The sequence below is a fragment of the Oncorhynchus masou genome, chromosome 12, assembly GCF_036934945.1.
Source record: "Oncorhynchus masou masou isolate Uvic2021 chromosome 12, UVic_Omas_1.1, whole genome shotgun sequence".
Taxonomy (NCBI): Eukaryota; Metazoa; Chordata; class Actinopteri; order Salmoniformes; family Salmonidae; genus Oncorhynchus; species Oncorhynchus masou.
Window position 1 is genome coordinate 3,917,917 of NC_088223.1, and position 26,100 is coordinate 3,944,016.

The following is a 26,100-nucleotide window of genomic DNA, read 5'->3' on the forward strand; positions in this document are numbered from 1 at the left end:
CCCGGAACATATCCCAGTCCGAGTGATCAAAAACAATCTTCAAGCATAGATTCCGATTGGTCAGACCAGCATTGAATAGACCTTGACATGGTTACTTCCTGTTTGAGTATCTGCCTATAAGAAGGGAGGAGCAAAATAGAGTCTTGATCTGATTTGCCAAAGGGAGGGCGTGGGAGCGTGAGTACTAGAGTCAATGTGTTGATTGGACTTCCCTCAAATTTGCTTTGTTAAAATCCCCAGCTACAATTAATGCTGCATCAGGATATGTGGTTTCCAGTTTGCACAAAGTACAGTGTAGTTCTTTGAGGGCCTACGTGGTATCTGCTTTAATAAGGGTGAATATACACAGCTAAGACTATAAGCGAATAAAATTATCTTGTGAGGTAATACGGTCAGCGTTTGATTGTGAAGTATTGTAGGTCGGGTGAACAAAAGGGCTTTAGTTTCTGTACATTATCACGATCACACCATGAGTCGTTAATCATGAGACATACACCTCCACGTTTCTTCTTCCCGGAGAGTTCTTTATTCCTGTCTGTGTGATGTACTGAGAACCCAGCTGGCTGTATGGACAGGGACAGTATATTCGGAGAGAAACATGATTACGTGAAAAATAGTATGTTACAGTCCCTGATGTCTCTCTGTGGGAGATCCTTGCCCTGAGCTCGTCTACTTTGTTATCCAGAGACTGAACTTTAGCGAGTAATATACTCGGAAGTGGTGGATGGTGTGCATGCCTCAAGAGTCAGACTAGAAGTCCACTCCGAATACCTCTTCTCCACCTGCGGCGTCTAGGAGCAGCCGCTGGGATACGTTAAATTGCCCTGAGAAGTATGAAGTATGAGTTAAATTGCCCTGAGAAGTACGAAGTATGAGTTAAATTGCCATGAGAAGTATGAAGTATGAGTTGAATTGCCCTGAGAAGTACGAAGTATGAGTTAAATTGCCCTGAGAAGTATGAAGTATGAGTTAAATTGCCCTGAGAAGTATGAAGTATGAGTTAAATTGCCCTGAGAAGTATGAAGTATGAGTTAAATTGCCCTGAGAAGTATGAAGTATGAGTTAAATTGCCCTGAGAAGTATGAAGTATGAGTTAAATTGCCCTGAGAAGTACGAAGTATGAGTTAAATTGCCCTGAGAAGTATGAAGTATGAGTTAAATTGCCCTGAGAAGTATGAAGTATGAGTTAAATTGCCCTGAGAAGTATGAAGTATGAGTTAAATTGCCCTGAGAAGTACGAAGTATGAGTTAAATTGCCCTGAGAAGTACGAAGTATGAGTTAAATTGCCCTGAGAAGTACGAAGTATGAATAAATTGCCCTGAGAAGTACGAAGTATGAGTTAAATTGCCCTGAGAAGTACGAAGTATGAGTTAAATTGCCCTGAGAAGTACGAAGTATGAGTTAAATTGCCCTGAGAAGTATGAAGTATGAGTTAAATTGCCCTGAGAAGTATGAAGTATGAGTTAAATTGCCCTGAGAAGTATGAAGTATGAGTTAAATTGCCCTGAGAAGTACGAAGTATGAGTTAAATTGCCCTGAGAAGTATGAAGTATGAGTTAAATTGCCCTGAGAAGTATGAAGTATGAGTTAAATTGCCCTGAGAAGTACGAAGTATGAGTTAAATTGCCCTGAGAAGTATGAAGTATGAGTTAAATTGCCCTGAGAAGTACGAAGTATGAGTTAAATTGCCCTGAGAAGTACGAAGTATGAGTTAAATTGCCCTGAGAAGTACGAAGTATGAGTTAAATTGCCCTGAGAAGTATGAAGTATGAGTTAAATTGCCCTGAGAAGTATGAAGTATGAGTTAAATTGCCCTGAGAAGTACGAAGTATGAGTGAAATTGCCCTGAGAAGTATGAAGTATGAGTTAAATTGCCCTGAGAAGTACGAACAAAGGATCCAATTCGGGAAAGTCGTATAACACTGGTGAGACACTGAATGATCCTGAGTTGCCTAGTTACAGTTACAGTTATGACTTAAATCGGCTTGAACATCCATGGCAAGACTTGAAATGTCTGTCTAGCAATGATTAACAAGCAACTTGACAGAGCTTGAAGAATTTTCTAAATAATTGTTTTATGAATATTGCACCATCTAAATGGGCAAAGCTCTTAGAGACACAGACAAACTCACAGCCATAATCAAAAAGCCAAAGGTGATTCTAACATGTATTGACGCGTGTAAATGCGTATGTAAATGAGACATATCAATATTTCATATTCAACAAATGTATAAACATTTAAAAAAAAGATGTTTTCACTTTTTCATTATATTGTGAGTAGATGAGTAAGAGAAAAAATAAATCTATGTATTCCATTTTGAATTCAGGCTGTAACAACAACATGTGGAATAGGTCCAGGGGGATGAATACTTTCTGAAGGCACTGTAGATGCCGACAAAAATCAAGGCATTTAACGGATTAACATTCCAAGTCTCCAGAAAGGTGACATCACCGCGGGAAACTAAACTAAGCTAAGCTAAACTAAAATAAGCTAAACTAAACTAAGCGAAGCTAAACTAAACTAAACTAAACTAAGCTAAGCTAAGCTAAACTAAACTAAGCTAAACTAAACTAAGCTAAGCTAAACTAAACTAAACTAAACTAAGCTAAGCTAAGCTAAACTAAACTAAACTAAACTAAACTAAGCTAAGCTAAACTAAGCTAAGCTAAACTAAACTAAGCTAAGCTAAACTAAACTAAGCTAAGCTAGCTCTGAGCTTGCTACCTGCACAACACACCCTCCCAAGTCTCTGTCAACATCACTGACCAATACGAGCAAAATACATTTTACGGGCGACAGTACTCTAAGTTCTTTAATTCTACGGAAAGATGACATTACTCTGCGAAGCTACGCTAAACTAGCTATCTGACATGCAGCGTCAGCATCACAGATTAATAAACCAGGAAATAAGCTTTAGTCCAGATGTCTATTACCTAAACATAAACAGATCACCTCATTCCCATAGCAGGGAATTAAATCACACGGTCCTCTCCGTACATTTTCCAGACTTACTTTTACACTTGGGTAGGGTGTTGCTCCACTGTCCGTTGGACTGGCAGTGAGATTTAACCGCCCCCTGCAGGACGTAGCCGGTGTTGCACGCGAAGTGCACAATATCGTTCAGGTTGAACTGCGTTCCCTGAGTAAAGCCAAAGGAAGGGTTGCCTGGATGACCACATGTGATCGCTATGGAGACAAGGAAAATATAGAGAATATCTATCACTATACATGTCTAAAGTTAATACAAGCTGTCAAAACTATCCCAAAACACATCAGTCATATGTTCTCAAATATTATTACACCTGAGCCAGTAGGTCCCTAGTCTACATCCAATGTTATTCATTACTCTATAGGAAGAACCTAGTTTACCTCCAATGATATTCATTACTCTATAGGAAGACCCTAGTTAACCTCCAATGATAATCATTACACTACAGGAAGACACTAATCTATAACTCAGGAGACACTGGGGTTGCACAATTCCACAAACTTTCCCAGAATGCCCAGGTTTTCTAGAAATCCCGGTTGGAGAATTCCTGTATTCCCTGCGTTTTCCCTTCTATTTCTGGGAATGTTCCAACTGGGATTTCTGTAAAAGCCTGGTAGATTTTTTTGTTTAACCCATATCATAGCCACTATCTCTGGGTACTGTTTAACCCATATCATAGCCACTATCTCTGGGTACTGTTTAACCCATATCATAGCCACTATCTCTGGGTACTTACGGACACAGACAGGGGTGCGCCCAGACCAGCGGTGGTCCTGTTCACAGATGCGTACAGACACCCCGATGAGTCTGAATCCCGGGTTACACTGGTAGACCACACTACCTCTGTAGTTAAAGTTCTCTCCTATGATCTGACCATTCACTATCGGTTCTGGGGTACCGCAGTGACCCGCTAGAGACGAGGGACAGAACAGAGAGAGACGAAGGATACAGTCACATATGCATACAGGGATATATTCTGTTTGTCATAAATAGGTCATATAGACATAGAAGACACAATGGTTGACCGAACGCTATCATCTGGTTCTTTATGAAAATAGCTTGGAATACAAAATGAGATTTAACTGGTTAAATTTGTTTGTAACTGTCTCTAGCTGGTTCTGGTTCTCTTACCGAAACACTGGACCTGAGATCCACTCCAGAGGCCATTGGACATGCACTCTCTGACCCGGGAACCAACCAGCGTATAGCCTGTGTTACAGGAGAAGATGGCTGTCGCTCCGAACACCGTCAGCGTCCCGATCTTATTACCATTCGGAGGAGTGCCCAGGTCCCCACAGGAGATTACTGAGGAGAGGAGAGGAGAGGAGAGGAGAGGATAGGAGAGGATAGGAGAGGAGAGGAGAGGAGAGGAGAGGAGAGGAGAGGAGAGGAGAGGAGAGGAGAGGAGGGGAGAGGAGAGGAGAGGAGATGGGAGGAGAGGGAGAGGAGAGGGAGAGGAGAGGAGGGGAGAGGAGAGGAGAGGAGAGGAGATGGGAGGAGAGGAGAGGAGAGGAGAGGAGAAGAGAGGAGAGGAGAGGAGAGGAGAGGGGATGAGAGGAGAGGAGAGGAGAGTAGAGGAGAGGAGAGGAGAGGAGAGGAGAGGAGAGGGAGGGGAGAGGAGAGGAGAGGAGATGGGAGGAGAGGAGAGGAGAGGAGAGGAGGGGAGAGGAGAGGAGAGGAGATGGGAGGAGAGGAGAGGAGAGGAGAGGAGAGGAGAGGAGAGGAGAGGGGATGAGAGGAGAGTAGAGGAGAGTAGAGGAGAGTAGAGGAGAGGAGAGGAGAGGAGAGTAGAGGAGAGGAGAGGAGAGGAGAGGAGAGGAGAGGAGAGGAGAGGAGAGGAGAGGAGGCAAGCAGAATAAAAAATTAATCCTAAAAGAACAACAAAACACATTCATATGTTCAACTTGGTTTATTTCATTTGGGTAATTGTCTTGTTTTGATGTCATCCATTTTGTTGGATCAAGGTTTCCTTTCTGCAGGCTAACCATTCTCTCTCTCTCCCCCCTTCGCTCTCTCTTGGTCCCCCTCTCTCTCCTTCACTCTCTATCTCCCCTTTCCTCTCCCCTTCTCTCGCTCTCTCTCTTTATCCTTCCCTCTCCCCCTCTCTCTCTCTCATACCCTCTCCCCCCTCTCTCTCTCCCCTATACTCTCTCTCTCTCTCTCTCTCTTTATCCTTCCCTCTCCCCCTCTCTCTCTCCTATCTCCCCCCCTCTCTCTCTCTCTCTCTCCTATCCTCTCTCTCTCCCTCTCTCTCTCTGTGCATTCCTTTGGGATAATCTTTCTCTCTCTCCTCTCTGTGTTCATCAATCTTTTTGAGGGAGGGAGGGGGGGGGCAGCAGGTAACCTAGTGGTTAGAGCGTTGTGCCAATAACGGAACGGTTGCTGGATCGAATCCCTGAGCTGATAAGGTTCTGCCCTTGAACAAGGCATTTAACCCACTGTTCCAAGGCCGTCATTGTAAATAAGAATTTGTTCTTAACTGACTTACCTAGTTAAATAAAGGTTAAATAAAAAAAAAAAATGATAATAATTATCTCTCTCCTCTGAGCAGGAGAATATGTAAAGAAGGTCCTGTGAGTGATAATGGTTTCCATGGTAAATCTGTTTCATACACCTTGTCTTTCTCATTCTGCAACATCATCTAAAGCACAAAGTAAAACGGCAGATTGTACTGCTCTACAATGCATTGTGGGAGATGTATATTCTGACTCACTCTCGCAGGCCGGCCGGGGCTCTGGGTAGTCCCAGGTGCTGTTGGCCTGGCAACGGATGACCCTCTGACCCTTGTAGTAATATCCGGGGTCACAGATGAGCATCATCATGGCGTCGTACTGGCTCTGAGACCCGTAGATCAGCCTCCATCTCCCGTGATCCACAGCAGAGTGGCCGATGTCAGGGCAGGTCACCGCTGCAAAGGTCAGGGGTCAGATACACATAGGTCACAGGTCAGAAATGACTAACTGAACTGTTTTAAGATGTGAAATTACTTTTATTTGATCAATAGGCAATACACTGTATGTCTCAGTCTATTCATCTGTATGACACGTTATTTATTGATACTCGGAATTATTTGTTTTTAATTTTTTAATTTTTAATTTTTTTTTAGTCATTTTCAGAAAACTGCATTGTTGATTAAGGGCTTGTAAGTAAGCATTTCACTGTAAGATCTACACCTGTTATATTCAACGCATGTGACAAATAACATTGTATTTGATTTGATTGGATTTTAATAGTTGGTACTTTATTATATTAGGTCGTCAAAGTACATTTGAAATTGCCACAAAATAAAAGCCAAAACTAGCAAAGTTATTTATAATCTAAACATGACACAGCTTGGCAGTGATACCTCATTCTTGGATCTCAACAGTCATCTTTTAGTGACTCTTGGACAGTGAAGAAGTGCTGGGGATTTGTCTCTCCCCAAATGAACACATACAACAGTCTTACATTGAAATGTTCCTGGCGCTGAACCATGTCACAACTCTAATTCTGAATAAAAACCTTTTTATAAAAAGCTTATTTGAAAACATTACAAATGTGGAAGGAAACGTAGCCCCAATGAAAACTGAATCATGTGATCTCCAACCAATGAGGCCTCACGATAAGTGATCTCCAACCAATGAGGCCTCACGATAAGTGGTCTCCAACCAATGAGGCCTCACGATAAGTGATCTCCAACCAATGAGGATTTATAATAAGTGATCTCCAACCAATGAGGATTCATGATCAGTGATCTCCAACCAATGAGGATTCATGATCAGTGATCTCCAACCAATGAGGATTTATAATCAGTGATCTCCAACCAATGAGGATTCATGATCAGTGATCTCCAACCAATGAGGATTCATGATAAGTGATCTCCAACCAATGAGGATTCATGATAAGTGATCTCCAACCAATGAGGATTCATGATCAGTGATCTCCAACCAATGAGGATTCATGATCAGTGATCTCCAACCAATGAGGATTCATGATAAGTGATCTCCAACCAATGAGGATTCATGATCAGTGATCTCCAACCAATGAGGATTTATAATAAGTGATCTCCAACCAATGAGGATTCATGATCAGTGATCTCCAACCAATGAGGATTCATGATCAGTGATCTCCAACCAATGAGGACATACACTCACCGGACAGTTTATTAGGTACACCACTCCATTCACGAAAATGGATGGCTCTTTCAGACAGTGAGTCACATGGCTGTGTCTTGTTATATAAAGCAGGCAGACAGGCATCAAGGCATTCAGTTACTGTTGCATTGAACATTAGTTAAACTAACTAACTAACTAACTAACTAACTAACGGCTGCAGTGGGCAACACTGAGGACTAAAAAAACATTGACTGGTCTGACAAAATCCCGCTTCCTGTTGCGTCATGCTGATGGCAGAGTTAGGTTTTGATGTAAGCAGCACCATGGCCCCCATCCTGTCTGGTGTCAAAACGTTACAGGCTGGTGTCCATGGTGATGGAAGGTTTTCCTGGCACACGTCAGGTTCCTTGATAGCAAATTGAGCAATTGTAGAACCTAAGCCCCAAAGAATTCAGGCTGTTCTGGCGGCAATAAACAAAGTATAGGTATGTCAACTCCAACCAATGAGGACTACTCACGTATGCAGCGGGGCGTGGCCTCATTGGAGCTCCACCTCCCAGACTCCTGACAGACGACTGACACGGCCAGGGGGTTGGCCAATCTGAAACCTGGGTTGCACTGGTACATGGCCCTGGCACCAAGAGTGAAGTCCTGCCCGACAATACTACCGTTTACTGGAGGTATAGGCATCCCACAGGCCATCACTGAAAGAGAGAGGGAGGGAGGGAGGGGGGTAAAGGGGGAGGGAGAGAGAGAGAGAAAGAGAGAGAGAGAGAGAGAGAGAGAGATGGAGAGAAAACAACATTACAAAATAGAAAACAGAGCTCTGGTAGATATGAATTTAACCAAGATGGAATAAGGGATTATTTCACCTTCAGGTAAAGAACTGGCAGTGACAAAGCACATGGCATAAAAACTACCCTGGAGGCATCTCTGTATGCATAGAGCTTCTCTCACAACATGCCCCGTGTACAAATGTTCTCACTCTCACAAGCATTATCGTGGCATAAACATTAGTTTGCCTCCCCGTCTGCGCGGGTAAACAGAACCTGCGTCTCAAATGGATCCCTATTCCCTACCAGAGCCCTGGTCAAAACGTACTAATTAAGGGAATAGGGTGGCCTTTGTGACTCTGTCAGTAGAGAGCTACGTAATTCAGACTACAGATCACACCTGCAGTTGACTTTAGAAGCACACAATGGCCGCCCCGCTGTTACCAATTTCCACATTCACTGCTGTTGTTGATACAGCACCACCGCAACTGTTGACACAGCTGGCCACCGGAGGAGGGCTGTGGGGCAACTGAAACCCTTAGTTTTGCTTTCTGAGAGAAAGCATACATAGGAAAACGGTATGGGAAATGACTGTGATTTTTACAAGGGTTTGTTTTGAGAGGAATAGAATGTTGCAGAGAGGGGCTTTAAAAGAGCAGCTGGGATTTCGGGGGAAAGATTTCAAATGTGTCCATGTCTACATGATTTCCTGGTGTCTTACAGCATCTTTATTCTATCGACCAATCAGATCTTCCATCGACCAAGCAAATCTTCCATCGACCAATCAGATCTTCCGTCGACCAATCAAATCTTCCATAGACCAATCAAATCTTCCATCGACCAATCAAATCTTCCATCAACCAATCAAATCTTCCATCAACCAATCAAATCTTCCATCAACCAATCAAATCTTCCATCAACCAATCAAATCTTCCATCAACCAATCAAATCTTCCATCAACCAATCAAATCTTCCATCAAACAATCTGTGTGACCTACCATAAATGTATGACAAACTTTTCAGAATTGAGGCTTAAAATTAACTCCAGAATCCTTTTCATAGATAACAATCATCATGTTATTCATTTCATCCCCGTCAAGGAGCACATTGTCACTTAATCCAGAAGGTCAAATAGTAAATGTTTACATTTTTAAATTGTGTATTTGGCTAAAGAAAGAGTGTATAACTTCTCTGTGACAAAATGTTAACATGACCTCTTCAGTTAAGTCATGGTCACCAACTCCCTGTTTACAATTCAAGCCACAACACCACCATCAATACATTAGAGGACCCCACACCACCATCAATACATTAGAGGACCCCACACCACCATCAATACATTAGATGACCCCCATACATTAGAGGACCCCCACACCACCATCAATACATTAGAGGACCCCCACACCACCATCAATACATTCGAGGACCCCACACCACCATCAACACATTAGAGGACCCCCACACCACCATCAATACATTAGAGGACCCCACACCACCATCAATACATTAGAGGACCCCCATACATTAGAGGACCCCCACACCACCATCAATACATTAGAGGACCCCCACACCACCATCAATACATTAGAGGACCCCACACAACCATCAATACATTAGAGGACCCCACACCACCATCAACACATTAGAGGACCCCCACACCACCATCAATACATTAGAGGACCCCCACACCACCATCAATACATTAGAGGACCCCACACCACCATCAATACATTAGAGGACCCCCACACCACCATCAACACATTAGAGGACCCCCACACCACCATCAATACATTAGAGGACCCCACACCACCATCAATACATTAGAGGACCCCCACACCACCATCAATACATTAGAGGACCCCACACCACCATCAATACATTAGAGGACCCCCACACCACCCACACCACCATCAACACATTAGAGGACCCCACACCACCATCAATACATTAGAGGACCCCCACACAACCATCAATACATTAGAGGACCCCACACCACCATCAACACATTAGAGGACCCCCACACCACCATCAACACATTAGAGGACCCCCACACCACCATCAATACATTAGAGGACCCCCACACCACCATCAATATATTAGAGGACCCCACACCAACATCAATACATTAGAGGACCCCCACACCAACATAAATACATTAGAGGACCCCACACCACCATCAATATATTAGAGGACCCCACACCAACATCAATACATTAGAGGACCCCCACACCAACATCAATACATTAGAGGTCCCCCACACCACCATCAATACATTAGAGGACCCCCACACCACCATCAATATATTAGAGGACCCCCACACCACCATCAACACATTAGAGGACCCCCACACCACCATCAATACATTAGAGGACCCCCACACCACCATCAATACATTAGAGGACCCCACACCACCATCAATACATTAGAGGACCCCCACACCACCATCAATACATTAGAGGACCCCACACCACCATCAATACATTAGAGGACCCCACACCACCATCAATACATTAGAGGACCCCACACAACCATCAATACATTAGAGGACCCCACACCACCATCAATACATTAGAGGACCCCACACCACCATCAACACATTAGAGCACCCCCACACCACCATCAATACATTAGAGGACCCCACACCACCATCAATACATTAGAGGACCCCCACACCACCATCAACACATTAGAGGACCCCCACACAACCATCAATACATTAGAGGACCCCCACACCACCATCAATACATTAGAGGACCCCCACACCACCATCAACACATTAGAGGACCCCCACACAACCATCAATACATTAGAGGACCCCCACACCACCATCAATATATTAGAGGACCCCACACCACCATCAATACATTAGAGGACCCCACACCACCATCAATACATTAGAGGACCCCCACACCACCATCAATACATTAGAGGACCCCACACCACCATCAATACATTAGAGGACCCCACACCACCATCAACACATTAGAGGACCCCCACACCACCATCAACACATTAGAGGACCCCCACACAACCATCAACACATTAGAGGACCCCACACCACCATCAATACATTAGAGGACCCCACACAACCATCAATACATTAGAGGACCCCCACACCACCATCAATACATTAGAGGACCCCCACACCACCCACACCACCATCAACACATTAGAGGACCCCCACACAACCATCAATACATTAGAGGACCCCACACCACCATCAATACATTAGAGGACCCCCACACCACCATCAATACATTAGAGGACCCCACACCACCATCAATACATTAGAGGACCCCCACACCACCATCAATACATTAGAGGACCCCACACCACCATCAATACATTAGAGGACCCCCACACCACCATCAATACATTAGAGGACCCCCACACAACCATCAACACATTAGAGGACCCCACACCACCATCAATACATTAGAGGACCCCCACACCACCATCAACACATTAGAGGACCCCCATACATTAGAGGACCCCCACACCACCATCAATACATTAGAGGACCCCCACACAACCATCAACACATTAGAGGACCCCCACACAACCATCAACACATTAGAGGACCCCACACCACCATCAACACATTAGAGGACCCCCACACCACCATCAACACATTAGAGGACCCCCATACATTAGAGGACCCCCACACCACCATCAACACACTAGAGGACCCCACACCACCATCAATACATTAGAGGACCCAATACCACCATCAATACATTAGAGGACCCCCACACAACCATCAATACATTAGAGGACCCCACACCACCATCAATACATTAGAGGACCCCCACACCACCATCAATATATTAGAGGACCCCCACACCACCATCAATACATTAGAGGACCTCACACCACCATCAATACATTAGAGGACCCCCACACCACCATCAATACATTAGAGGACCCCACACCACCATCAATACATTAGAGCATCCCACACCAACATCAATACATTAGATCACCCCACACCACCATCAATACATTAGAGGACCCCCACACAACCATCAATACATTAGAGGACCCCACACCACCATCAATACATTAGAAGCCTTGACATGAATATTTCTATACAACAGAATGAGAGATTTTGAAAGTAATCTACAGCGGCAAGAAAAAGTGAATGAACTTGGAATTACCTGGATTTAATCTGATCTTCATCTAGGTCACAACAATAGACAAACACAGTCTGCCTAAACTAATAACACACAAACAATTATATGTTTCCATGTCTTTATTGATCACACAGTGTAAACTTCCACAGTGCAGGGTGTAAAAAGTATGTGAACCCTTGGATTTAATAACTGGTTGACCCTCCTTTGGCAGCAATAACCTCAACCAAACATTTTCTGTAGTCAGTAGGAATTTTGGACCATTCCTCTTTACCAAACTGTTTCAGTTCAGCAATATTCTTGGGATGTCTGGTGTTAACTGCTCTCTTGAGGTCATGCCACAGCATCTCAATCAGGTTGAGGTCAGGTCTCTGACTGGGCCACTCAGGTTGAGGTCAGGACTCTGACTGGGCCACTCAGGTTGAGGTCAGGACTCTGACTGGGCCACTCAGGTTGAGGTCAGGACTCTGACTGGGCCACTCAGTTTGAGGTCAGGACTCTGACTGGGCCACTCCAGAGTGGGTATTTTCCTCCGTTGAAGGTTGTTGGTTTACTTCTGTGTTTTGGGTCGTTGTCCTCTTGCAAAAACCCAACTTCTGCTGAGCTTCAATTGGAGGACAGATAGCCTGACATTCTCCTGCTAAATGTCTTGATAAACCTTGGCATTCATTTTTCCATCGATGATAGCAAGCTGTCCAGGCCCTGAGACAGCAAAGCAGCTTCAAAGCATGATGCTCCCTCCACCGTACTTTACAGTTGGGATGAGGTTTAGATGATGGTGTGATGTGCCTTTTTCTCTCCACACAGTGTTGTGTGTTCCTTCCTTCCAAACAACTCAACTTTAGTTTCATCTGTCTACAGAATATTTTGCCAGTAGCGCTGTGGAACATCCAGATGCTGTTTTGCGAACTTCATATGTGCAGCAATGGTTTCTTTGGACAGCAGTGTCTTCTTCCGTGTTGTCCTCCCATGAACACCATTCTTGTTTAGTGTTTTACGTATCATAGACTCATCAACAGAGATGGCAGCATGTTCCAGAGATTTCTGTAAGTCTCAAGCTGACACTCTAGGATTCTTCTTAACTTCATTGAGCATTCTGCGCTGTGCTCTTGTAGTCATCTTTGCAGGACGGCCAGTCCTAAGAAGAGTAGCAACAGTGCTGAACTTTCTCCATTTACAGACAATTTGTCTTACTGTGGACTGATGAACATCAAAGCTTTTAGAGACACTTTTGTAACCCTCTCCAGCTTTATGCAAGTCAACCAATCTTAATCTTGTTTCTTCTGAGATCTCTTTTGTTCGAGGCATGATTCACATCGGCCAATGCTTCTTGTGAATAGCAAACTCATATTTTGTGTGCGTTTTTTATTGGGCAGGGCAGCTCTACCCAACATCTCTAACCTCGTCTCATTGATTGGACTCCGGGATAGTTAGCTCCTGACTCCAATCAGTTTTGGAGAAGTCATTAGCCTAAGAGTTCACATACTTTCTCCAATATACACTTTGAATTTTAAATGAAGTTTAAATGATGTATTCAATAGAAACAAGAAAAATACAATCATTTGTGTGTTATTAGTTTAAGCAGACTGTGTTTGTCTATTGTTGTGACTTAGATGAAGATCAGATCAAATTTGGTGACCAATTTATGCAGGAATCCAGATAATTCCAAACGGTTCACATACTTTTTCTTGCCACTGGGGGGGGGGATTCCGACCAGCTAATATAATGTAACATCCTTTAAATGCACTTCTCTCTACCAATATTCTGACCTTTCAACCTAAGCATGAGAACACCTTTGTATTCACCTGCTATATATTTGGGGTTGAGACCTTTAAACACGAGGAGACCACGAATAAGGCCTGGCCAACCTGCCGGTTCCAAGAGGAAAACGCTTCTACTTTATTTTTCTTGATAGAAATAACACCATTCTCCATACACTGTCATTTACAACTTGATCAGAGCTATTGATCAGAGCCATCGATCAGAGCTATTGATCAGAGCCATCGATCAGAGCTATTGATCAGAGCTATTGATCAGAGGTATTGATGAGGGCTGGGTAAATTAGTGATATGTTATGAGATGTGAAATATACAAAGGACACATGTTTTAGACCTAATTTACCTTATGATTGCAGAAGGAAAACGTGTGTCATAAGGCAGCAAACTGAAGCATATCACCTTTTATAGTGTAAACTTGATGAAATACTGTGCAATTATGCAGAATTTAAGTTGTACAGACTTTTAACTTTAAAACGTCTTAATTATAGACTAGCCTGACTTTCTCTGTCTCCTTTTTCTTTCGCGTTAAATATGAACCACTATCAGTATGGACAGTCAGACTAATAACCACACATATTCAACTGTACATTTTCATATATATTTTTTACCTTTATTTAACTTGGCAAGTCAGTTAAGAACAAATTCTTATTTATGAAGACGGCCTACCCCGGCCAAACCCAAACCCGTACGGCGCTGGGCCAATTGTACGCCGCTCTATGGGACTCCCAATCACGGCCGGTTGTGATACAGACTAGAATCGAACCAGGGTCTGTAGTGACGCATCTAGCACTGAGATACAGTGCCTTAAACCACTGCACCACTCGGGAGCCCAATGTACTGTTAGTTCCCTTCAGATGGTATAGCCTAGATTATCATTCCATTTAATTACATTGTTTAGTTTACATTTTACATTTTTTTTGTTTAGTTTACAAATGTTTACATTTGTTTACCTTAATTTGCCTCTGTAAATGCCGTCACGGCCGCGTGGTTGTTGCTAAGGATCATTAGTAACAAGTGACAATACAAAACAGACATGTAGGATAATTACATTGTTATGGAGCGAAGTGCAGACCGAACCGTAACGGGTTGAACCTGACGCATGGCGCAATACTTGACATGGTCAGTGCAGGTAATAGACGAGGGTATTGTCAGGATTTGGCCAGGGTTGTTCCGGGTTTTGGTCACTAGATGCCCCCATTGTGCTTTTTGACCTCATGTTTTTTCCCTTGTTCCCCATTATGATTTGCACCTGTGCCTCGTTTTTCCCTGATTGTATTTAAACCCTTAGTTTCCCTCAGTTCTGTGCTCTGTGTTTGTATGTTAGCACCCAGCCCTAGTGTTCTGTGTATTCTTGTCGATTCCGGTGGATGCTCTTGTGGAATTCTGTTTTTGTTTTTGAGTATCTCTTGAGGCTTTTTTGTGCTATTCCTACCACCTTTTGGATTTGCCATTTTTTGTATTGAAGGACTTCTCCTTTTTACTTTATTAAATACACCGTCTTAAGTACTGCTGTGTCTGCCTCAACTTCTGGGTTCTGCTGACTATTCGTGGCTCAGTTGGTTAAGTGACTGTTTCTCACTCCGGAGACCCAGGTTCGTAACCGGGTCCTGACAGAAACACAGAGCCTAAAATGAACCCAGAGGCAGCCAGTTCCCAGGACCTTTTTACCATGCTGTCCCACCACCAGGAGACTGTCCAACGCCACGAAGCCGCCCTGGTTCAGCAAGAGGCCTTAATGGCTAGACATTCTCATCTTCTGTCGGAGATGCTGACTTCCATTAAGCGAATATCTGATCGTCTTACCCCGGCAACAGTTCCCGTCCCAGTACCTCAGATTCACGTACCCATGGCAGTTAACCCCCTGGCTGAACCTCGTCTTCCACCTCCCCAACGGTTCTCAGGTGATCCAAGTGCTTGTAAAGGGTTTCTCACCCAATGTTCTCTCTCCTTTGAGCTACAACCCTCGTCGTTTCCCACCGACCGGTCTAAGACCGCTTATATCATCACCCTGCTGTCGGAAAAAGCCCTGGCCTGGGCTACTGCTGTGTGGGATGCCCATAGTTCCTGCTGTGCCAGCTACTCTGCCTTTGCTGAGGAATTCAAACGAGTGTTTCAAGGCCCAAGCAGTGGTTCTGACTCAGCCAAACAGCTCCTGACTCTCCACCAAGGTTGGCGCAGCGTGACGGACTATGCCATCCAGTTCCGCACGGTGGCAGCAGCAAGTGTTTCTGAAAGGCCTTTCCAACACTATCCAAGATGAACTGGCCACTCGGGAACCACCGGACAATCTCGAGTCCCTGATCAAGTTGGCCTCACGCATTGACCAGCGTCTGAGAGAGAGAGAACTCAACCGTAGACCTCTAGCCCCTATCAGTCCCAGCTCCGAGTCCCCACCTTTATCCTCGCTGGCTCCATCGGAACCCATGCAGATTGGACGCATCTCCCAGGCTGAGAGAGACCGCCGGATGAGGGAGCGACGCTGTCTATATTGCGGCAAACCGGGCCATTTCCGTTCCACGTGTCCCGGGCTCCAGGGAAACGCTCTGTCCCGTACAGACCGGGGGAACTGTAACGGGAAACATAACCTCCTCCCATCCGTCCAACTCCCGTCTGCTCATTCCAGTCACCCTCTCCTGGGACAACCACAAGCTTCACCTTCAAGCCTTGGTAGACTCTGGAGCCGCAGGTAACTTCATGGATGGTGTCTGGGCGAAGGAGAATGGCGTTCCCTCTGAACCTCTAAGTGAACCCATGAGGGTCACTACATTGGATGGAAGCCCTTTGGGATCTGGACTTGTCACTCATGTCACTACCTCCTTGCGACTTTCAGTTTCACAACACCAGGAATTGATGAACTTTCATTTGATCTCCTGTTCCGAGTTCCCTCTTGTCCTTGGATACCCCTGGCTTCACAGCCATAACCCTCACATCGACTGGTCTGTGGGCACTATCAAGCAGTGGGGTCCTACGTGCCAAGCTACTTGTATTTTCCCGAATTCCCGAGTTCTACTCCCGAGTCTTTAGAATCCATCGACCTGACCCGAGTTCCCGAGTGTTACCATGACCTCAAACTGGTGTTTAGCAAACAGAGGGCCACCATGCTACCACCCCATAGACCTTACGATTGCCCCATCGACCTGTTTCCGGGCACTTGCCCCCCCAGGGGTCGGATCTTTTCCCTATCTCCACCCGAACGAGCTGCTATGGATACCTACATCAAGGACGCTCTGGAAGCAGGCCTCATGCGTCCATCCACCTCCCCGGCGGGAGCAGGGTTTTTCTTTGTGGCCAAGAAAGACGGTGGATTACGTCCTTGCATCGACTACCGGGGACTCAATGCCATAACCGTCCATAACCGTTACCCGCTACCCCTTATGGCCACAGCCTTCGAGCTGCTCCAGGAAGCAGTTGTTTTCACTAAGCTTGACCTGCGGAACGCATACCATCTTGTGCGGATCAGACCTGGTGACGAGTGGAAGACCGCTTTCAACACGCCTACTGGTCACTATGAATACTTGGTGATGCCCTTCGGCCTGACCAACGCCCCAGCGGTGTTCCAAGCGCTCATAAACGATGTGCTTAGGGATATGCTTAACATATTTGTGTTCGTTTACTTGGATGACATCCTCATCTTTTCGAGCTCCCTTCAAGAACACACTAAGCATGTCAGACAAGTACTCAAACGCCTCCTGGACAGCCATCTGTACGTTAAGCCGGAAAAATGTGAATTCCATTCATCCCGAGTACAATTCCTGGGATTTGTAGTGGAACCCGGTCGAGTCCAAATGGACCCCAGGAAGGTAGGGGCGGTAGCGGATTGGCCCACCCCCAAATCCGTTAAGGGAAGTTCAGCGTTTCCTGGGCTTCACAAACTTTTACCGCAAGTTCATCAAGAACTTCAGCTTGGTGGCAGCCCCTCTCTCAGCTTTAACCAAGGGTGGCAATGCAAGGTTTTTGTGGGGAAGAGAAGCTGAGACGGCCTTCCAAGGACTCAAGCAGCGCGTTCTCTCTGCTCCCATCCTGATACTACCGACTACGGATGAACCATTTGTGGTGGATGTAGACGCATCAGAGGTTGGTGTTGGAGCTGTCCTGTCTCAGAGGGGTGAAGACAAGAAGCTTCATCCGTGCGCTTTCTTCTCACACCGGCTTACCCCGACTGAGAGGAACTACTATGTGGGGGATCGTGAACTCCTAGCGGTTAAGATGGCATTGAAGGAATGGAGACACTGGCTCGAGGGGGCTTCTCACCCGTTTCAAGTGCTTACGGACCACAAAAATCTGGAGTATATCCAGCAGGCGAAGCGGTTGAACTCTAGACAAGCTAGATGGTCTCTTTTCTTCAATCGATTCCAGTTTATCCTCACCTATCGGCCCGGGTCGAAGAATCTCAAACCGGATGCCCTGTCCCGAGTCTACGCTCCTGCCATTCGAGATGACACGGACATGCCTGTCCTTCCTGCTGCTAAGATTGTGGCTCCGATCTCGTGGCAAGTTGAGGATACCGTGAGACGTGCTCAAGCTAGCGAACCGGACCCGAAAGGAGGTCCTGCCAATCGGTTGTTTGTCCCCAAGGCAGTGAGGACTCAGGTCCTTCTGTGGGGGCACTCCTCTCGCCTCACCTGTCATCCGGGCGTAGGTCGCACCTTGGAGTTCATCCAGCGTAAGTTCTGGTGGCCTACCATAAGAGAAGACGTTGCCACTTTCGTCAATGCCTGTCCCGTGTGCTGCCAGGGCAAATCTTCTCACCTCCGCCCTCAAGGACTCCTTCACCCTTTACCTGTTCCCCACAGACCCTGGTCCCATATCTCATTGGACTTTATTACTGGACTTCCTCCATCCCATGGCAATACTACTATCCTAGTCATAATCGACAGGTTTTCAAAGGCGGCCAGGTTCGTCCCTCTGACTAAGTTACCTTCTGCCAAGGAAACGGCTGAGTTGGTAATTAATCATGTGTTCCGAGTCTTCGGCATTCCTCAAGATATGGTTTCTGACAGAGGTCCCCAGTTCGCCTCAAGGTTTTGGAAGGCCTTCTGCCAACTCATGGGGGCTTCTGCCAGTCTATCTTCAGGGTACCATCCGGAGTCCAACGGCCAAACAGAGAGGATGAATCAAGAGCTGGAAACCACCCTCCGATGTATGACTCGTGACAACCCGTCCACATGGTCATCCTTTATTGTTTGGGCCGAATACGCGCACAACACCTTGCGCTCCTCCTCCACTGGTATGTCCCCGCACGAGTGTCAGTTTGGCTATGCTCCTCCATTGTTCCCGGACCAGGAGGCAGAAGTCAGAGTGCCTTCAGCCTTGAAGTTCGTCAGACGCTGTCGGCTTATGTGGAGGAAGACCCGTCTTAATCTTATGCGTTCCTCACAGAGGTACCAACAACAAGCCAACAGACGTCGCCGTCCCGGGCCTACCCTGCGCCCCGGCCAGAGAGTCTGGCTCTCCACAAGAGACTTACCTCTACGGGTGGAGTCTCGCAAGCTGTCCCAAAAATACATCGGTCCCTTCAAGGTTGCCAGGAGAGTTAACCCAGTTTCTTATCGCCTACACTTACCCAGATCCCTTAAGATTAATCCCACATTTCACATTTCATTGTTAAAACCTGTTGTTTTTTCTCCCCTTGTCCCGGCAGACAGACCTCCCCTCCGCCTCGTGTCATTGGAGGCCAGCCGGCTTATACCGTCCATCGGATACTGGATTCCCGCCGGGTGCAGCGGTCCTGGCAGTATCTGGTGGACTGGGAAGGCTACGGTCCCGAGGAGCGCTCCTGGGTTCCTGCCAAAGACATCCTGGACCCTGACCTCATTCGTCAGTTCAGGGCCCTCCACCCTGAGAGAGCTGGTAGGAACGTCAGGAGCCGTTCCTAGGGGGGGGGGATTCTGTCAGGATTTGGCCAGGGTTGTTCCGGGTTTTGGTCACTAGATGCCCCCATTGTGCTTTTTGACCTCATGTTTTTTCCCTTGTTCCCCATTATTATTTGCACCTGTGCCTCGTTTTTCCCTGATTGTATGTAAACCCTTAGTTTCCCTCAGTTCTGTGTTTGTATGTTAGCACCCAGCCCTAGTGTTCTGTGTATTCTTGTCGATTCCGGTGGATGCTCTTGTGGAATTCTGTTTTTGTTTTTGAGTATCTCTTGAGGCTTTTTTGTGCTATTCCTACCACCTTTTGGATTTGCCATTTTTTGTATTGAAGGACTTCTCCTTTTTACTTTATTAAATACACCGTCTTAAGTACTGCTGTGTCTGCCTCATCTTCTGGGTTCTGCTGACTATTCGTGGCTCAGTTGGTTAAGTGACTGTTTCTCACTCCGGAGACCCAGGTTCGTAACCGGGTCCTGACAGGTATAGCCTACTATTGTACACTGTTCTCCCTGATATAATTCTATATACACTAATCGTCCAACATTAGAACAGTAAGCAGTATCGACGCACCAAGTCTGGAACCAACAGGACCCCCATCAGAATGATCCATATTTAAAGGGAAGGTGTCTGTTCTTACAGCAACATAGTCCCTTCCGTGTGTGTTATTGTTTTCTTTTGAAGTGTTTTAAAGTTGCGATTCACCACAACCAACTAAGTTTTGAGCGTTATTAAATCGTATAGCTAATAAATCGCAGGTCGCAGTTGTAAAATGAGAACTGGTTCTCAACTTTCCTACCTGGTTAGAAAATAAATAAATAATAACAATAATAATGATGAGGCCAATAGCAGTACTTTGACTGTTAGTTTTAACAAGCTGTCGACCTGACAGTCAATGGGTACAGCGATCCACAACTGCAGATATCATACACAAGGTATGTCCTGCTTCATCTCCCTTTGCTGCATGTCTACACTGGAACATCACCATCAATACAACATGTTCCCAATAAAAGGCATCTGAAACCAAGGAAGCCTGGCAGAAGAGGAGGAAGATCTGGGACCTGAGATCTGGGACCTGGGACCTGAGATCTGGGACCTGAGACCTGAGCTTACGGAATATGATCCCTCTTCCGCTGTGTAGCTGGATGGCTACACGATCGTTAGAATGGACCGAAACATCAACTCTGGTAAGAGAAAAGACTGTGGAATTTGTGCATTCATCAACGAGAAATATTCCTGCGCACATTAAAACTGAGCACAATGTCTGTGCTAAAGATACTGAATTTCTTGCTCTTAACCTACGGCCATACAACCTGCCATGGGAAATAAATCAGGTTGACTATTTATTGTCTACATAGCCCCCTCCATTCACACCCGAATAGCTGCCGACTTGATTCATGACCTTGTATCCCAGGCGGAAAACAGAGTCACCTGAAGCATAAACAGCTGATCATGGGAGACTTTGACATGTGCAATCTACCTGAACATTTACCATCATATCATCAATATGTTACACTCCTGAAGAGACAGAAGACCACCGGGACTGTTTTGAATCCACTGACTGGGCAGCCCTGACGACGGCCCTGACGACGGCCCTGACGACGGCTTGCGCCGATGACCTGGAAGTTGCAACAGAGAATGTTTTTTTTGTTTCAACCTCAATATCTTACAAATGTTCTATAAATCCGTCCTGCAGAGTGTGTTGTCCTTTGCTCTGAAATGCGTGTTTGTGAACATGCGAGTGCAAGACCAAGTCAAGCTTCAGCGCTCGACTAAGACGGCGGGAAGGATAATTGCTATAGATCAAGTACTGTACACCAAACTCACCCTTCTACATCTTTAAAGCATTTTACAAGACAGACTCAACACTGAGTCACATCAGCAGCCGGGCAACAGGGAAGACTTCTTCAAAAGAAAATGAAAACAGACGGATGTCGGGTTTTATACCATCAGCCAAATGAATTTCCCACTGGTGGGATAATAGAGTTGATTTGAATCTGAGATAGTCTGGGTAGCTTTTGGTTAAACTATCTGGATTGACCCTTGTCACCTCTAAGTCTGTTGACTCATTCCATGCGCTGCTGCTACCGTTTATAATCTATCCTGTTGACGAGTCACTTTACCCCTGTCACGTATACTCCCTCTCCGGACTCTAGGTCATCAGGCTGCTGATTGTCCCACACACCTGTCACCATCGTCCCGTGCACCTGAGCCTCATGACACTCACCTGGACTCCATCCCCTCCTTGATTATCTTCCCTCTATCTGTCACTCACCTGGACGCCATCCCCTCCTTAATTATCTTCCCTCTATCTGTCACTCACCTGGACGCCATCCCCTCCTTGATTATCTTCCCTCTATCTGTCACTCACCTGGACGCCATCCCCTCCTTGATTATCTTCCCTCTATCTGTCACTCACCTGGACGCCATCCCCTCCTTGATTATCTTCCCTCTATCTGTCACTCACCTGGACTCCATCCCCTCCTTGATTATCTTCCCTCTATCTGTCACTCACCTGGACGCCATCCCCTCCTTGATTATCTTCCCTATATCTGTCACTCACCTGGACGCCATCCCCTCCTTGATTATCTTCCCTCTATCTGTCACTCACCTGGACTCCATCCCCTCCTTGATTATCTTCTCTATATCTGTCACTCCCCTTGGTTCTTTCCTCAGGTGTTATTGACTCTGTTTTCATGTCGGTGTGTTGTTTGTGTTTCGTGTTCATTGTTTATTTTTTTAAACACTCCCTGAACTTTCTTCCTGACTTTCAACACACTCGCTACAACCCCGGTTAAAACCCTGTTACAACCCCGTTACAACCCCCGTTACAACCCCCGTTACAACCCCATTACAACCACCGTTACAACCCCATTACAACCCCCGTTATAACCCCATTACAACCCCCATTATAACACCGTTATAACCCCTTTACAACCCCCGTTACAACCCCCGTTACAACCCCACTACAACCCCATTACAACCCCCGTTACAACCCCATTACAACACCGTTACAACCCCATTACAACCCCCGTTATAACCCCGTTACAACTCTGTTACAACCCCCATTATAACCCCGTTATAACCCCTTTACAACCCCCGTTACAACCCCGTTACAACCCCGTTACAACCCCTGTTACAACCCCTGTTACAACCCCCGTTACAACCTCCGTTACAACCCCATTACAACCTCCGTTACAACCCCATTACAACCCCGTTACAACCCCCATTACAACCCCCGTTAAAATTTTGTTACAACCCCCATTACAACCCCCGTTACAACCCCCATTACAACCCCCATTACAACCCCCGTTACAACCCCAGTTACAACCCCCGTTACAACCCCCATTACAACCCCCGTTACAACCCCCATTACAACCCCGTTACAACCCCTCCCCCTATAAGTAAAAATCTACCTCAATTACCTCGTACCCCTGCTCATTGACTCGTTACAACCCCCTACCTCAATTACCTAGTACCCCTGCTAATTGACTCGTTACAACCCCTACCTCAATTACCTCATACCCCTGCTCATTGACTCGTTACAACCCCTACTTCAATTACCTCGTACCCCTGCTCATTGATTCGTTACAACCCCTGCCGCAATTACCTCGTACCCCTGCTCATTGAATCGTTACAACCCCCTACCTCAATTACCTCGTACCCCTGCTCATTGACTCGTTACAGCCCCTACCTCAATTACCTCGTACCCCTGCTCATTGACTCGTTACAACCCCTACCTCAATTACCTCGTACCCCTGCTCATTGACTCGTTATAACCACTACCTCAATTACCTCGTACCCCTGCTCATTGACTCGTTATAACCCCTACCTCAATTACCTCGTACCCCTGCTCATTGACTCGTTATAACCGCTACCTCAATTACCTCGTACCCCTGCTCATTGACTCGTTATAACCCCTACCTCAATTACCTCGTACCCCTGCTCATTGACTCGTTATAACCGCTACCTCAATTACCTCGTACCCCTGCTCATTGACTCGTTATAACCTCTACCTCAATTACCTCGTACCCCTGCTCATTGACTCGTTATAACCGCTACCTCAATTACCTCGTACCCCTGCTCATTGACTCGTTACAACCCCCTACCTCAATTACCTCGTACCCCTGCTCATTGACTCGTTACAACCCCTACCTTAATTACCTCGTACCCCTGCTCATTGACTCGTTATAACCCCTACCTCAATTACCTCGTACCCCTGCTCATTGACTCATTATAACCCCTACCTCAATTACCTCGCACCCCTGCTCATTGACTCGTTACAACCCCTACCTCAATTACCTCGTACCCCTGCTCATTGACTCGTAATAACCCCTACCTCAATTACCTCGTACCCCTGCTCATTGACTCGTTATAACCCCTACCTCAATTACCTCGTACCCCTGCTCATTGAATCGTTATAACCCCTACCTCAATTACCTCGTACCCCTGCTCATTGACTCGTTATAACCCCTACCTCAATTACCTCGTACCCCTGCTCATTGACTCGTTATAACCCCTACCTCAATTACCTCGTACCCCTGCTCATTGACTCGTTATAACCCCTACCTCAATTACCTCGTACCCCTGCTCATTGACTCGTTACAACCCCTACCTCAATTACCTCGTACCCCTGCTCATTGACTCGTTATAACCCCTACCTCAATTACCTCGTACCCCTGCTCATTGACTCGGTACAAACCCTACCTCAATTACCTCGTACCCCTGCTCATTGACTCGTTATAACCCCTACCTCAATTACCTCGTACCCCTGCTCATTGACTCGTTACAACCCCTACCTCAATTACCTCGTACCCCTGCTCATTGACTCGTTACAACCCCTACCTCAATTACCTTGTACCCCTGCTCATTGACTCGTTACAACCCCTACCTCAATTACCTCGTACCCCTGCTCATTGACTCATTATAACCCCTACCTCAATTACCTCGTACCCCTGCTCATTGACTCGTTATAACCCCTACCTCAATTACCTCGTACCCCTGCTCATTGACTCGTTATAACCCCTACCTCAATTACCTCGTACCCCTGCTCAATGACTCGTTATAACCCCTACCTCAATTACCTCGTACCCCTGCTCATTGACTCGTTAAAACCCCTACCTCAATTACCTCGTACCCCTGCTCATTGACTCGTTACAACCCCTACCTCAATTACCTCGTACCCCTGCTCATTGACTCGTTACAACCCCTACCTCAATTACCTCGTACCCCTGCTCATTGACTCGTTACAACCCCTACCTCAATTACCTCATAACCCTGCTCATTGACTCGTTACTGGTACTGCGTGTACATAACCACGTTATCGAGACTCATTGTGGATTTATTCTTTGTGTTATTATGTTTATATTATTTCTCTTTTTCTCTCTGAATTATCGGGAAACTTCAATGTTAGTTTACATCTGTTGTTTTGTATTTGATTTGAAGGGTTAAACATTTTCAGAACTAATTAAACCACTTTTTTTCTTTTCTTTAGTGCGTAAAGGCTCCCCAAAACCTGTTTTTTATGATTCAGATTTCCAAAACCTAGATAATCTACAAGATTACAGTATTTTCTTCATCGACCAATTGGTGCAGAAACAGAGGAGAATATGTATACTACCGTTCAAGAGTTTGGGGTCACTTGTCCTTGTTATTTTAAGAAAAGCACATTTCTGGTCCATTAATATTACATCAACTTGATCAGAAATACAGTGTAGACATTGTAAATGACTATTGTAGCTGGAAACAGCAGAATGTTCTTTGGAATATCTACATAGGGGTACAGAGGCCCATTATGAGCAACCATCACTCCTGTGTTCCAATGGCACGTTGTGTTAGCTAATCCAAGTTTAGCATTTTAAAAGGCTAGTTGATCATTAGAAATCCCTTTTGCAATTCTGTTAGCACCCACTGAAAACTGTTGTGATTAAATAAGAAATAAACTTGGCCTTCTTTAGACTAGTTGAGTCTCTGGAGCGTCAGCATTTGTGGGTTCAAAACGGCAAGAAACAAATAGCTTCCTTCTGAAATCGTCAGTCTATTCTTGTTCTAGGAAATGAAGGCGATTCCATGCGAGAAATTGCCAAGAAACGGAAGCCCTCATATAATGCTGTGTACCACTCCCTTCACAGATCAGCGCAAACAGGCTCTAATCAGAATAGAAAGAGTGGGAGGCCCCAGTGCACAACAGAGCAAGAAGAAAAGTACATTAGAGAAACAAGACACCTCACAAGTCCGAGATGTGGCTTTTTTTTTTTTGCAACTCTGCCTAGAAGGATAACATCCCGGAGTCGCCTCTTCACTGTTGACGTTGAGACTGGTGTTTTGCAAATGGCTTAAGATGAATGTACTGGAAAAAAAAATGTTTTAATTAAATTTACCCACACCTGCAGAGTTACGCAACTGTTACCAAACCCTCCGGAACTTTCATTACACACAGCTGGTCCCTATTCCCAGAGTAACTGTAT

General features: G+C 45.6%; 1 protein-coding gene across 1 annotated transcript in view; it reads right to left on the minus strand.

Annotated features, from left to right (window-relative positions):
- The window catches only part of LOC135549478 (CUB and sushi domain-containing protein 1-like), a 1,027,892-nt gene that overhangs the window by 105,934 nt on the left and 895,858 nt on the right, over positions 1-26,100 (minus strand). The window contains 5 exon segments of the mRNA XM_064979475.1: positions 3,015-3,188; positions 3,728-3,901; positions 4,123-4,296; positions 5,705-5,899; positions 7,604-7,789. Of these exon segments, the coding sequence (XP_064835547.1) occupies positions 3,015-3,188; positions 3,728-3,901; positions 4,123-4,296; positions 5,705-5,899; positions 7,604-7,789 (903 nt within the window).